Source organism: Mchenga conophoros, linkage group LG4 (assembly GCF_057382185.1).
Source record: "Mchenga conophoros isolate Kocher_MC1m ecotype Shallow Benthic linkage group LG4, M_conophoros_male_GT1.1, whole genome shotgun sequence".
NCBI classification, from domain to species: Eukaryota; Metazoa; Chordata; class Actinopteri; order Cichliformes; family Cichlidae; genus Mchenga; species Mchenga conophoros.
In genome coordinates this window covers 7441773-7458057 of record NC_140529.1, presented here as the reverse complement: position 1 = coordinate 7458057, position 16285 = coordinate 7441773, and the positions used below count along the sequence as shown (strand labels likewise).

The window sequence follows — 16285 nt, the reverse complement described above, 5'->3', positions numbered from 1 at the left end:
TAAGGAGTACTTTTATTAAGAAGCAAACTGAGCACAAAGCACTTACACAAACTAACAGAATAATAACTAATAACAGCACAGGATGTCCACTTATTTATATACTAAATGGAAGAAAGTCAAATGGAAAGCAAAGCTTTAGGATACTGTGAATGTTTTTGTTTTCACAGAAAGCAGCTCAGTCGTTCAGCTCAGCTCTCATTTCTCTGGTTTTCTTGAAAACCCCTGTGAAGACAGGAAACACGTTTTCAGTTTACAGAGTCGCTCTTTAAACAAAGGTTTAAATGTAAAGCCTCATGTTTTCAGTGAGTCTTCACTAAACAAACTGACTATAAAGAAGGCAAGCTTCACCTTCCTACTAATTTTTAATTATCAATCAAGCACAAAGAAATTCAGAAATGACGTGGATGTAAAGCAGTTTTCTTGGATACACTAAATGATAACTATAAGAAATCCTTTTCAGAGCTTCTGTGGTAATAATGAGCACTTTGTCAGAGTTTTTACATATATATTACCACCGGTGCTGAGATTACTGAGAAAATATTATTACACTAATTTTAAAAGTGATTGATTGAGATATTTAATGAAAAATACTGCTGGGGTGACTGAAATATTGTCATGGAGAATCTATAAATCTATAAACTTTAAACAACATCAACAACAAAACCCCTTCCTTGTTATTTTAAATGATACCTTTATATTCATTAGTTTTAGCTCATTAGCTTTTAAAATGTTTTCAATAGGTTGGAGTGATAGTTGCTGAGAAAAAAGACATATTCAAGATAAACAGGCTAACTGATGTTTTTCTTAGCTGCTAATTTTTACGGCGGTCTAACAAATCGATCCTGCATTACATTTAGATTCAGTTTCAGACAGGTTCCTTTGGAGGAAGAAGCACGTGGTGCTGTTAAATGATTGTTTTGTATTGAGATATGTTTCATATAACGACCACTGCTCGTGGCACAAACAGGAGCTGGATCGTTTTGGACCAACCTGAAGTTTCCACACCAGGATGATCACAAAGAGTCCGTAGATGCTGCTCTTGATGATCAAAACCAGATATGACAGCTTGGCATTGTGGGTGGTCTTCAGATACTTGTCTGCACAAAATTGTAAGATTTGTATTATTTTCCCAGCTCAGTATAGAGCAGACACACTGGGTTATTGTTATTAATAATATTATTAATAATATTTACTTCTTATTGCTGCAGCTCCTGGATCTAAGAAAAAGAAAAACGATTTCTTTCAGTGAAATCAAGTCAAACTATTTCAGATGATTTTGACACATTTAAAGATTGTAAATGAACGTACTTCGAATGCCTGCGACCCAGCCTACACGAGAAACCGTCTGTTCCCCATCAAAGAAGTCGACGGTGCAGGTGAAATTCTTGCCTGGTTTGAACCACTGTGAAAATAAGACTCTCAGCCTGCTTGTGATGCGGTAGTAGGTACCATTCCAGTGGGCAGAGTGATCGGTGGCGACGCCATCTTTGACGTCCACCCCATCAATCTGCCAGGACACATTCACATGGTCCGGGTAGAAATCAGAGGCCACACACAGCAAGGTCTTCTTGTTTTTCTTGTGTTTTTCATTTTGACACTCCTTTGTTGAAGGTTTAAACACTTTCACCTTTGGTGGCTCAACTGTTCTATTTGGTGCTGTGGGACAAAGAGAATCGAATCATTAGAATGCAAACAGTCTCATTATTCCCATTTTGAATACCCAAAGATAAAAAAAGTAACACTTGTAAAAAAAACCCTGCTTCATCATTTTCTTTTGGATTTTTGGATCTTTTGGAAAAACAGCAGGTGATTACTGGGTAAAAAGAAAGTAAAATGAAATAAATAATGGCGTAAGGTGTTAATATGTAAGCTTCTGACGCCACATCTCTTTTTTTCTTTTTTTCTTTTTTCCAAAATGCTGCTTTTGCAACATATATCTTAGATATAGAAGACATTTGAAATAAATTTCATGGCACATTGTTTTAAATCCACAGCAACATGTTTATAACTTTGTGATTCTGTCTACACCCAAATATGAAAAACGACATTCAAACTTTGCTCTTTTTACAGCCCTAAACGTACATTAGAACTTCTCAGAGGTTCTCGGCAGTGGAAGAAAAAACATGCATAAGGTTTCTTACCCAAAACTGTCAGTTTGGTGCCAGTACCAAAGTAAGCAGGGTTGTAGTTTGCCACACTGATATGCAGCGTAGTAAAAATTGTTTGTGCTATCAACAGCTGGAAACGATCTTTTTTTTTTCTCTTTATGAAAAATTCTAATTTCTCCAAATTTACTCTTCATAACAAAACCTAATTAGACAGATTTTAGATTTTAGACAAAGTCAGGAACCTTAAATGATGCTACAGTAACTCAACTTACTTACAGTTAGGTTTTAATTTATGGACTATTGCATGATAAAATAAATTTGTGCCTGTTAAAATGTTCTATTTTTGCACCTTACCTGAAACTGTGAGTTTAGTTCCCAAAGTGAGCCTCGGACTGGGAATACGCAGTCGCTCACAGAGCTGATCAGAACTCCATATAGCCACAGATAATCTGGGCATAGAGCCAATTCTTTTATAGCTGCAGCACTTTGCTGAAGACTAATCAGCACTGACACAAGACTAACTTTGTGCTTTAATAGCTTTCACTTTTTAAAAACAGCTTGAATATGTTTATGGCTGATTAATAAAACCACCCAAAAAGTGAAGCACACTTATCACACATTATTTCTATCATATTAAGACGTGCAGTTTGAGTCTTCGCTGCAGATTATCTTACCTAAGACGGTCAGTTTAGTTCCAGCGCCGAAATAAGCCTCGCTGAATGAACACAGAGCTCTCAGACTGTTACAAAAACCTCTTCCTTGTCTCTTGGGGCTCCTCTTTGCAATTTATCAAGCTTTGTCATAGTTTCAGACATTGAGCGTTTCATAGAGATCGACAGTAGTCGACAGCTAGAGTCTGCTAAGGATCGCCCTTGAAACGGCAGCAACAGGACACATTTTTATATAGATATATAAATATCTATATAAATATAGTGAGTTTTATGGCTATTATTGCATCGCTCATTACCTGAAGGTGTCATTCAGGCTTTTGGGTATTTTGCCATCAGATGAAAAACAACCATTAAATGATATTCTGATTTATATTCTAGTTCTTTCACTTTATTTCTTAACTGAAACAGTCAACCTGGTGCCTCCATCGAAAAAAGCCTCAAAAACAAAACCACCAGCACAGTAAACTGAACTTTACTCCAATCACCTTAAACATGCCGGATTTGCTTTCTTTTGTACACACAGGCTGATATCCAAATACTTTCCAACATCTACACATTTGTAACGCTTCCAAAGGGACGAGCGGACGTTTTACTCACCGAGAACGGTCAGTTTTCTGCCTGCACCAAAATAGGCTTCGTAAGTAGCACTGTGGACCAGCTTAATATCAAATAGCACGGAGCTGGACCAGTAATAAACAGGACCACATTTTTGTAGGTCACTGCTTCAGCCATAGTCTAAACATTGCAAAGGTGTTTTTTTTCTCAATGAACAGAAAGTGTGAGGGCCCCAACTTACCCAGAACAGTTAGTCTAGTTCCACTTCCAAAGCAGGCTTCAGCTCCAGTGTCACATTGAACGCATCCTTTGTGAAAAAGTAACCAAACAGTCCAGAGCAGGCACTTGAAATGAGACTAAATTCCCACTAAACACTTGGAATTTTAGCAAAGGACATGTTAATCCCACCAACTGAGTTTTAGTTAAAAAAAAAGATGAGTGAAATAAACTCAGAAGCTGCACTGTGTTTAAAATTTTATTGAATTCTAAACAAATTCCCTCACTAATCATATTTCTGTGCAGTAAGAGCAGGGCTACCTGCACTTTTTAAAATACTGCTCATTTTATGCTTGTCAGGTGTTGAAAATAATCTGCAGAGCTCCTCGCTGTGCATTTTAAATGCAGGAGGTTTTTGTACGGCGGCTCTATTGGTTTGTATCACCGTGCCCCCCCTGTCCCCACAGTGAAAAAGCACTAGACAAAAACCTGACTTCACTTTGCTGCTGTCTTTCCTCCCCCCACCCAGCATCTCCATATCTCAGCCTCCATCTTTCTCTGTTGGTGGATGAGAGCAGCTGTGCAGGCTGCCTGGAGGCCTGAGGTGAGCATGAATGCTGCTATTTCTGTGACTGCTAAGAAAAGACGCACAAAGAAAACGAAGCCCGTGTTTCTATATACAGTAGCTGCACGGTGACGTCTTCTCTGGTCACACCTCTTTATTTCCGCCCAGTCAGTATAAAACTGGAGGAAATCAGCAGTTCCACATCATCATTGTGATAATGTTTCCCAAATTACAGTGATTAAACCTATGGTTTGACACCCCTACAAGGCTTTTAGATGAATAAAAAGGAAAGCGAGTATATGATCAAACTTATCAGATATGAAGGGAAACCCTTTCAAAGTCAATCGCAGTCAAGACAACATTTTGTTTGCTTTCTTTTCAGATTGTTCATCCTGACAGAATTACACACACTGCTGTGGAGGCTCAAATTATTCACTTTACTGTTTTCTAACCACAACTAAACTTTTAGATGGAAAATAAAAACATATCAAACACATTAATACTGATGTTACTACTAGTGCCACAATCCTAAAAGGAAAAAAAGGTCTTATGTGATTTTGTAATCAAAAAATATAAACGTAAACGCGACATGAGAAATAAAGTTGTGGGACAACTGATAAAACATTTGTTGTTCTTTCTTAAAGAATTTTAACAGTGATGCAGTTGGACCTCAGATCATGCTTAAGCACAAAGTTAAATCAGTCTGGTATAACTTTAGACATAAATATAATCTGAGATCGGCTCATTGAAGGGTCATCATCAGCATGATTTTTCAGACATATGTAACCCCAACTTCAGCCAGCAGAGGTCAGGCTGTGATCAACTTGTTCTTAAACAAAACAACTGTGTGCTCAGACAGCAAACACTTAAAGAATAAGAGAAAAAGAAACGCAGAATAGCAAAATGCAAGATATGTGGATGCTGAGAAGCTACACTGTACGGGACACTGCTCCCTCTGTTATAGCACCTGTGTACTTATCTAACTGATCAGCTTTGTGGTACTGCAGACACGTCAGCGAACTGAAACAGATACGTTTTTATGACTTCATGGATCAGCGACTGCTCCTCTGCTGCTGATCAAGTTTTGCTTCAGCTAAATTTTTCTAGAAAAAGCTCTATGTGGTAAAACCAGAGAACATAGTCCAAGCAGCTTGTACTTTTGGATTACCCCACCATGTCAGAAATCTAAAAGCCGCAGAGCAAACTAAAGCTGATAAACAGATAGCTTGTGACCTTCGATTTGGAAGGCAGCGTGTGGCAACTAGAATATCAATCACGCTCAAAGAGAGACGAGAAGGATCAGAGATTATTTTCACACTTTAGTAATTTTTGATAAACTGGAAATGTAAGTGAAAATATTAGCTAATGTCCCATTTCAGCGTTTTTAATCACGTATTGGTTTATTCATATTGTGAAATGTCTGTCTGTACTGTGCTGAGGTTTGCAGTCAATTACTATGTTGGACTGCAGCAGAGCAGGCTAAGGCTACCTTAGCCCCACCTAACATCAGTTTAAATGCTGATTTGATTCATTCACTAAATAAGACCTTTGCACTAGTTCTATAGTGTCAAGAGGTGAAAGGTTAGGCATGATGGCTCGGGATGTCTAAATCCAAGACGTAGTTTGGTATCAGCAGAGAAAGCCGGCTGATCTCTATGCAAAGAAAAATCTACCACAGAAGAATGAATTGTGACTGAGGGTTCCCCCTTGCTAATTTCCACTTTAACCCATAATTGTCTTAATGTACACAATTGCACGTATAGTATAAAGTACTTATTTTATCATAGTATACACAAGCAGGAAGATCATTTCAAAATTGGAGAATTACTGTGAGGTGTAACAGGTATAATTTATACACAAGGACATCATCTACCAGGGTTTCAGTGATATTTCAACTGAGGAGCTGAGCGATTCCTGAGTGGCAGTGAGGGGATGCTGTCATTTTCTATTTCATTTCAACTTCAACTGGTATGCAAACACTGCTGCAGGGACTTTTTCCACACTGTGGAATTGTTTTTAGGCAGACTAGAGCAAATGTAACATTTCAGTCACGAGATGGTCAGCTACTGTAATCCGATTACTTTTTTCAAGTAACGAGTAAAGCAAGGGATTACTATTGCAAAAAAGCAATTAGATTATTGTTACTTTCCCGTAAGCTCGCAGTGTTACTGCGTTACTAAACTGTGATTTTGTTTTTGAGAGTGTCTCATGACATTGACGTATGAGGCAGCAACAGACGTGTGCAGATTAACAATGAACAATATGGAGTGCGGGAGAGAGTACGACCATGCAGCGTTTAAAGCTTGGAAGTACTGACATTACTTTGAGTTTGATTCTGTAAAAGTGGCAAAAACATTAGCGTCCGCTGTTACTCTGAGTGGGAAGAAAACTTCTTTCTTGAAAAATTAAACTTCAAATCTGAGTACGCACCAAGCATGCTACCACGGGAATGTGAAATTCACAGAGAAACCCCCGCTGTGATGACCGCTGCTGCACCGGCAAACCTCCATCCGCCCCGCTCCTGCTAGGTGAAAATTAGATTTAAGAGCGACAGGACTCAGAGCTGCTGAGTCTTTGATTTTATTTATTTTCTGCTGTGTTTTACTTGCATCTATTTGAAAGAGGGAGTGTAAACACAAAAACATTATCTTATTTTATATGCTGAAATATGCAGAAAATAGGTTTAAATGTTAAATAATTTCTGCAAGTCAAAGACAGCTGCATATAATTAAATTTTTGTTTAATGCAATGTGCATAAAATTAAAAGATTAAAACTCATAAAACAATTTTAAAAAAGATGTTTTCATTTGATTCAATTTTATATGGATTATGCAGGAAAAAAATAGATTTGGGCTGAAAGGTCTGTTGTTTTATTACATATTCAGGTTGCGTATCATGTTTTTAAAAAGTAACTAAGTAATAAGGTAAGTAATTACTTTTGAAAACAAGTAATCAGAAAAGTAACATATTCTCTTGGAGAGGTAATCAGTAACGAATTACTTTTTTAAAGTAACTTGCCCAACACTGGTCACCAGTCTTTGTTAGGCCTCCCTCCTGTTATTTTGTCTTTGTGCTGCTGTTATTTTTTATTTTTTTTAAACTTGTGCTTGATTTTTACTTTCAGTTTCGTGTTTGTGCAGCGCCTTTTATGACTTTTGATATCACTGAATGTGTTTTGTCATGTGACTACCTGCAGGTCTGCCTTGGATTTTTGTCTGTGACTGTTTCAGGTTCTGTCATGGTTCGGCTGTGTACAGGCAGGAGAAGGACCCAAACGCAAAACTCACGACAACGAAATTAAACTCAAAAAGCTGCTTTATTGCAGAATGGCGTGGAAAACTAAACTGGGACATGGATGACTAACACACATGGAAACACAGCCATGAGGGAGACTACGACACTGACAAAGAGAAACACAGGGCTCAAATACACAGAGGGATAAGGAGGGAACAAGACACAGAAGGAGAGCACAGCTGGGAGTAATCAGGCCGGACGAGACAAGGGAAGCAAAACTAGAAATACTGACATGAGACACGGACCTTCAAAGTAAAACAGGAAACACACTGACTGAACTCTAGACATGCAAACTTAACAGCAACTGGGGAGACAGAACATAGGAACCTGAAACATGGCACAAGAACGTCACAGTAGACACAACATGGAACACAGGGAAGCCATATTACAAAGCCAAAGAACTAAACCTATGATAACCATAACTGAGACCTAGGGAAACAAGAAACAGTACAAAGGACTCAAAACATAAACCATAATATAAAAACACAAGATCTCTTCAAAATAAAATAGGTAACATAATGAGACGCAGACATGACAACCAGAACTTGACAACGTAAGACACAGACATGAAACATATGAAGAGCAGGGGAGACTTAACATGGGTTGGAAACACGAGGGGGAACTAATAAGCAAATGAACATAGGAGACCTAATGAGCTTAAACATACTTTAAACATCAAAATGAACTAAAACTCAAAACACTGGGTCATAAGACCCAGGATCGTGACAGGTTCATATTTATATTTAGTGCTGTAAATATAGCAGGGTTTTGAGGCATTTTAATGCAAACATAATATGCACAAAAATGGCCTTATGTAATGTATAACGCTTGATTCATTTCAATGTGTAACAAAATATATGAACAAAACTTTTCACAACAGTACATTTAGAGAAAAAATAGTAAAATGATTAAAACAACAGTAAAAAAAATTGGATTACAATTTTCTACAAATTACATAAATAAATAAACAAAATTTCAGTCTCATAACAAACAGGATGCTGAAATAATCTATGTATCTTAATCAGGACAGAAAAATTATAGATAAACTGGAACTCTGAATCATGTTACCTTCAAATTGTAACAAATTCAAGAGCCTTATTTTCTATTCTTTTCTTAAAAAATTAAGAAAATTAAGAAAAATACTACCATTACATTTCTAAATTACACTTTTAAACAAATAATTAACTTAGCACTTAGTTCCTCCAACGCCGAGCGGCGCATCGGGCAGCTAGTGATCTCCATCGATGTCGGTCAGCAGCGACTGCTTCAGCTTCGTCCCAGGCAATGTCGACAGTTCTCAGATCGTCCATAAATGTTCGACGCCATGTGGTCTTTGGTCGGCCTTGCTTTCGCTTGCCAGTGCGTGGACGCCATGTCATGGCAATCTTAGCTGGGCGATGAGGGGGTAGGCGTAAAATATGTCCCGCAAAGTGGAAGCGCCTTTCTGCAACAACATCGGCTACTGGGCGGGTGCCTGCTCTTCGTAGGACCTCCTCATTTGTTATTCGGTCCCGGTAGGAAATTCTCAGGATTCGCTGCAGGCCACGTTGTTGAAGCACATTCAGGTGTTGAATAATTGCACTTGTTGAGCGCCAGGTTTCACTAGCGTAAAGTGCAGTAGGGAAGACGATAGAGTTTAGTAGTCTGATCTTGACCCTAACATTCAGGGAGGTCGAGTTCCAAATAGGTTGGAGACGTCGCAGGACACCAACTGCCTTCCCTACTCTGGCGTCGACATCCCGATCAGAGACCCCGTCATTCGAGATGATGCTGCCAAGATATGTAAAATTCTCCACCTCTTCAGCACGTTGTTGGTTGATCATGACAGGAATGCGGGCACGTGCATAGCCAACTCGGAGTACCTTGGTTTTTTTGGCGCTGATTCTTAATCCAACTTTCGTTGCCTCCCTCTGCAGGGCCGCGGTCAACTTTTGGAGGTCTTCCTGAGTCGAGCCCAGCACCTTCCAAACAAATAATATACAAATATAATCAAATCTAATATATAATTTAAAGACAAATTCTTAAAGTCAGGCCAAAGCTTTACTAATTGAACACAAAGAGTTCTGACAAAAACAAACATCTGCAGGGAGACTGAGTGAGCTGCTTGTCAGCCGTCGACCTGCTGTGATGTTGGGGTTGTTGATGAGCCACAGAGTGAGTCTGTGCTACTGTGGCAGTCTTGAGGCACAGTAATACACAGCTGAATCTCCAGGCTCCACTCGCTTTATGTGCAGACTAGAATTACGCACCGCAGGACGTGACATGAAGTACTTTGTTTCATTAAATGGAGCTTCAGTGGTTTGAATACCTTTATTAATAGAATACGTTAACAGCTGCATTTGCCTAAAGTCTGTGTGTTTGTACCAAAACATGTATAAATATTCATCATTGTCCTGTTCACATTGCAGCGTCGCCGATTTCTCTCCTTCACGGCTCAAAGTAAAAGGTGGTTGATATATTTTCACACTGCAACAGAATCCTGGACAACGAAGAAAACAAAAAGGTTAATTGAAGGGTTTGGTGTAGAGATCAAGTCAAGTAAAACAAACAAACAAAAACAATTTTCTTACTTGAAAACAGGAGAAGTGCTAGAGAGAAGAGCTTCATGTTCATTAGGGTTCATCAAAAGGAATGTTCACATGCTTGAATGTTTCCTGAGTTTTCCACGAGTGCTCCACCCACAGTCACTGAGAACAGCTACAGCCCTGCCCATGGTGGCGTGGCCTCTGTGGGGAGGCTGCTGACTGCTTATTCAAGTCATTATAAAAGGCTAATTAATAAGCAGAAACCCTTTAGTTCAAGTTCAAATTAATTCCACCTCAAGGTGCTTTATATTGCAAGATAATAAGCAGTAAGCCAGAATAATGACAGAAATGGATTGGCCAGAACAGTCTCTGGGTACGAACCCTGCTGAGCTGCTGTGGGAACTGTTTGACATACTGATGGCAGGGAGGACGCTCCAGGAAGGCAATCTTGTGGGAGATGTTCCAGGAAGTGTGTGGTTAAATGTCATCAGATTACCTTAAAACATGAGCTGTAATGTGTAGGAGCTGCCAGACTGTAACTGCTGCAAAAGGTGGTTTTTGAAGTTTGAACAACGCGTTTATTCATTTATTCCTTTTGAGCAGTATTGTATGTATGTGTATATATATATATATATATATATATATATATATATATATATATATATATATATATATATATATATCTTAAATCTTTGTGAGGCAGAGTAACACCATTGCTTTTCTTTTTTTCACTGAAGAAAAACATTATAAAGTGCTTTTTGGGTTAATTGTCCAAAGTACATTGTTGTTGTGCCATGACTGTCATCTCACAGCAAGAACAATTTGGAGATGGATGTGCTGGTCCTCTGCAGCTGCTGATATAAGTGCACTCTGTGGTAAACCTGTGATCGGCTGGTCCTCTGTGTACTCAAACACTTCAGTGCCCCCTCAGTCGCTGCCCTATAGCCCTAGTTAGATACAGAGTTAGTGGACTGAAGAATGTCCTTTTCCTTTTCAACCAAGTTCCAAAAGTTTGTTTTTGATGGCTTCATAGGAGCACATTCTTCAAGATCGTCTTCTACGATACTGTAGTGTTTGACCCGACACACTGTATTACTTTGAGTAGTGTTTATTGCAAATCGCACAAAATGCTTTCTTGACAGGTTTGGCACCCACTTCAGCTTTTCAGATGGTCTCCAGCACTCACACCTCCTTCCCCAGGTCTCAGGCTTCACTCTAGAGGGAGAAACCTCGCTAGTGGAATCCCAGACACCTGTCCCTCCAGCCTCCTTGGCACTCCCCCCTTGAGCTCACTGCCCTACTGTTCCCCTGAGCCAGAGACGACACCTCTGCCACAACTACATTTTTGTCCAAATGTCCTTTTCCCCCCCTAAGTGATTTATGATATTTTATTTCTTCTTCAAATATGAAAAAAAACCCCAACAAAAACAGTAGGAGATGTCTTTTCCTTTGTTGCCTTTACTTTATTATTATTTCTGGGACTGTTATTGTAGGGTCTATTTTACAATATAAAGTGCCTTGAGATGACTGTTGTTGTGATTTGGAACTGTATAAATGAAATTGAACTGAATTATTACCTTTACTTTACCTGCATTTATCTCAAATCTATTATTGCAATTCATTGGAAAGTGGGGTCTTTTATTTCTTTAACTTAACCTGATTCTGTCACAATTACTAGGTAGGACTGAAGTGCAAGTGGAATATTTACATATGTACAGTGAGAGGGGGAAGAGGGGTCCAGAGATTCCGTAGGCAGGTCCAGGCCTGGAGAACAGACATGCTCACACTCACTCCACTCGTGAAAGAAACACACTCGGTCCAAAAGATCCACGCTGTGCCTCAGTCACACTCTCACTCATCCAAAAGGGTTCCAGGAAAGGCAGGCTGGGGTCCAGGGTACAGGGGAGACGGAGAAACAACGATTAGCCAGAGAACCATAAGCACAAGGAAGAATACAACAGAGAGCTGGGCTACACTAACTGAGAAGAGTACAATGATCCAGCGAAGCCTTAAATTAGATCAAGGCAATCAGCCAGGATGAGCAGGTGAGCAGATAAAGGATGGGAGATCCAGGGAGGCACAGGTATCCAGACGCAGCCCTTGTGGAGAAGGCGAGTACCACCACCAGAGCACATTCTCTGTGCTGGTTTGTGTCTGACCTCCTGCTCTCCTCATGTGCTTTGGACAGGTCAACATGGCAGCTCCAAAAACTTGAGTGATGAGAGATGTCGATCTCTACAAAACTGTTGCAGAAATATGCTGTCTCGCACAGCATGGCTGCACAGATGGTTTTAGTAAGTCTGTGTCACTGAACCACATCACTGTGTACTGGCAGCGCAGAAATACACAGCTGAGTGTGACAGTTTGACACTGGGGAGGCTCAGAGCTCCTTTCACTCTGGTCTCTCTCAAAATCTCGGTGTGATTCTGAAACGCCGGCTCATAGTCGGGTTTGTTTGTGTCATAGCTATATCCAATTAAGCTCATCGCTCCATAATCCCTTTGCTGGTACCAGAGCATCACGTATAAACTGTCATCATCGTGGCTGCATTGGATTTCTACTCTTTCGCCTACGTTGACTATCCTGGACTGAGGTTGCTGGAATGTCACACAGTTGGCTTGATCTGCAGGAAAGAGATTTAAAATGTGGTTAATACTAGTTGACAAAAACAAGTAGAAAAATTCTGAAGGTTGTTATTGTTGAAGAAAAATTACATGGAAATAAGAGCAGAAAAAAAAGTGTGATTCCAGCTGAACACATCTTCGAGTATGAGACCGACTGCCTATCTTCTCTGCTCTGTGAAGACATGCTTCCTCTGACGTAAGAGCTGAAGAAAAGAAGACGACACTGAGGGACTTTTTGTGAGGGAGCAGTATTAAACCACACCCCTGTGTGCTGGCAGAGTAACAGGTTTGCTGTGGGAATAATCAGAGCTCCTTTGACGTTGTCTTCTCTTTCAAGCTTAAATTCTTCTTTATATTGACGCTCGTAGGTCGGGTCTCGTGTGCCATATCCAAACCCAATGAGGGTCATAGACTGACTGCCTGTTCTTTGCTGGTACCAGAGCATCACAAGGCGGGTCCCGTCACCGTGGCTGCATGTATGCGGACCTTAGAGCTCACGTTCACAATCTGAGGAAGACTTTGATTAAATATGATGCTGCTGTGGATGTTTGGATACGATTATTACTGCAGTACAAACAAAGAGGACAGTTATAGGTTTATGTATGAGGGAATGTGAAACTGAGGCTCTTACTTGGAAAGCAGAGGAAGAGAAAGCCAAACGTGTGGATGAAAGGAGACATTGTCATCACTGCTGTGTGAAAAAGTAATGTTTGCTCTGAGTGACTGAGCTCATGTATTTCTGGAATGGGGAGGTGCTACCCATCCCCGGCTGCCTCCCTCTTCCCGCTCCAACACCCCCACCCACACAAGTAGGGCCTTGGGGTGCGGGTGTGTCACCAGGGTGCAGGGGAGGCATTCCCCCCCCCCTTGTCCCCTTCTGGCCGCCTGTGCCTCAATTTTATTCCACAACTTAGACATGCACATTACTCACGCTCTCATAACATATACATATATTGTGGGTGGGCACGTTAACGGCGTCCAGTGGACGTCTGTGTATTCAACCCCACCTCTGGCGCCGGTGCCCACCTTTCAATTTTAAATCCATGTAGACATTGAGGGTTCTCGGGAGGTGCCGTGCTAACACCTGCTGCTCTCTGGCAGCAGCACCATGCTCTCCCGTGTTTTAAATTTTAAATGCGTGTTTAGAACAACACGCAGCAACACTACAGGGAGTGCAGAATTATTAGGCAAATGAGTATTTTGTCCACATCATCCTCTTCATGCATGTTGTCTTACTCCAAGCTGTATAGGCTCGAAAGCCTACTACCAATTAAGCATATTAGGTGATGTGCATCTCTGTAATGAGAAGGGGTGTGGTCTAATGACACCAACACCCTATATCAGGTGTGCATAATTATTAGGCAACGTCCTTTCCTTTGGCAAAATGGGTCAAAAGAAGGACTTGACAGGCTCAGAAAAGTCAAAAATAGTGAGATATCTTGCAGAGGGATGCAGCAGTCTCAAAATTGCAAAGCTTCTGAAGCGTGATCATCGAACAATCAAGCGTTTCATTCAAAATAGTCAACAGGATCGCAAGAAGCGTGTGGAAAAACCAAGGTGCAAAATAACTGCCCATGAACTGAGAAAAGTCAAGCGTGCAGCTGCCAAGATGCCACTTGCCACCAGTTTGGCCATATTTCAGAGCTGCAACATCACTGGAGTGCCCAAAAGCACAAGGTGTGCAATACTCAGAGACATGGCCAAGGTAAGAAAGGCTGAAAGACGACCACCACTGAACAAGACACACAAGCTGAAACGTCAAGACTGGGCCAAGAAATATCTCAAGACTGGTTTTTCTAAGGTTTTATGGACTGATGAAATGAGAGTGAGTCTTGATGGGCCAGATGGATGGGCCCGTGGCTGGATTGGTAAAGGGCAGAGAGCTCCAGTCCCACTCAGACGCCAGCAAGGTGGAGGTGGAGTACTGGTTTGGGCTGGTATCATCAAAGATGAGCTTGTGGGGCCTTTTCGGGTTGAGGATGGAGTCAAGCTCAACTCCCAGTCCTACTGCCAGTTTCTGGAAGACACCTTCTTCAAGCAGTGGTACAGGAAGAAGTCTGCATCCTTCAAGAAAAACATGATTTTCATGCAGGACAATGCTCCATCACACGCGTCCAAGTACTCCACAGCGTGGCTGGCAAGAAAGGGTATAAAAGAAGAAAAACTAATGACATGGCCACCTTGTTCACCTGATCTGAACCCCATTGAGAACCTGTGGTCCATCATCAAATGTGAGATTTACAAGGAGGGAAAACAGTACACCTCTCTGAACAGTGTCTGGGAGGCTGTGGTTGCTGCTGCATGCAATGTTGATGGTGAACAGATCAAAACACTGACAGAATCCATGGATGGCAGGCTTTTGAGTGTCCTTGCAAAGAAAGGTGGCTATATTGGTCGCTGATTTGTTTTTGTTTTGTTTTTGAATGTCAGAAATGTATATTTGTGAATGTGGAGATGTTATATTGGTTTCACTGGTAAAAATAAATAATTGAAATGGGTATATATTTGTTTTTTGTTAAGTTGCCTAATAATTCTGCACAGTAATAGTCACCTGCACACACAGATACCCCCCTAAAATAGCTAAAACTAAAAACAAACTAACAACTACTTCCAAAAACATTCAGCTTTGATATTAATGAGTTTTTTGGGTTCATTGAGAACATGGTTGTTGTTCAATAATAAAATTATTCCTCAAAAATACAACTTGCCTAATAATTCTGCACTCCCTGTACAAAGAACAAAGAGTATGTTCAAGAAACCTTCTATTAAATATTAAATAATTTATTTGCAATTTTCTATTTTACATTATGAGTTACAGACATGCAAAGATGTGTTTTGTGAGTGAACAGACTTCCATTGGGTGTTGCATAAGAAAGAGTGTAAAAACCTGCTAAATTAAACTTGCCTAATAATTCTGCACTCCCTGTACACATGAGCAAGAGGAGGGAGGTTTGGGGTCTTCACACACCCCTGTTCTCTGCTGGCCATCGGGGCGGGGGGGGGGGGCTGGAAGGAGGTGTTGGCCATCTGATTGGGATCTGGGATGCGGGGCCTCCCTGCTGCTGGGGATGCCTGGGGCGGTCTGCTTGCCTCCACCCCGGGGGAAAGGGTAACATCTCCTGGGACTAGGTGCCATTTCCCCCTCCAGGGGCGAGGGTACCTGGACCCGGGGTATAGAGTATGTTTGGGGAGTGTGATTGTGTGTACATGTCCATTTATGTCAATCCTTTTTTTTTTTTTTAATTTTTAAATTTTTAAATTTTACCAAGTGGATCATCATGGCCTTGCCATATTGGTCCATTTGATTGACCTTTATTATAATTATGAATTTATTTTATTTTCAGTTGCTACAAACGGGACAGACATGACTGTGGGATAGGACAGGGGGAAAGAATGAAAGAAAGAGAGGGAGAGAAAGAAAGAAAACCAAAGGGGAGAAGAGACGGTGAGAAGGGGGGGAAGAGAGAAAAAAACAAACAAACAAAAAAAACAAAACTCCTGGGTCACCTGTATGGAGAAAAAAAACAGAGGAGACAGCAAACAACAAAGAGCAACATAATAATAGAAAAAAAAAGCACCATCACAATAAACTAGCTAGCCATAGATATCAATAGTTACTAAATAATAAACGATATTGTGCAGCACGCAAGATAGACAGCGCACAGTGTGCTTTGATGCAGCAGCCAAGAAAGCTGTAGTCCGCGTCTGTGAATACCCATGTGTACAC

At 40.6% G+C, this 16285-nt stretch overlaps 1 gene segment (V, D, J or C); it reads right to left on the bottom strand.

Moving 5' to 3' along the window:
* LOC146575442 (T cell receptor beta chain MC.7.G5-like) lies at window positions 1–12468 on the bottom strand. The segment is given in 7 exon segments: window positions 1–222; window positions 991–1097; window positions 1194–1217; window positions 1309–1656; window positions 2783–2819; window positions 6620–6639; window positions 12264–12468. Coding segments are annotated over 7 exon segments (753 nt in total).
* Window positions 12469–16285: the final 3817 nt, after the last annotated feature.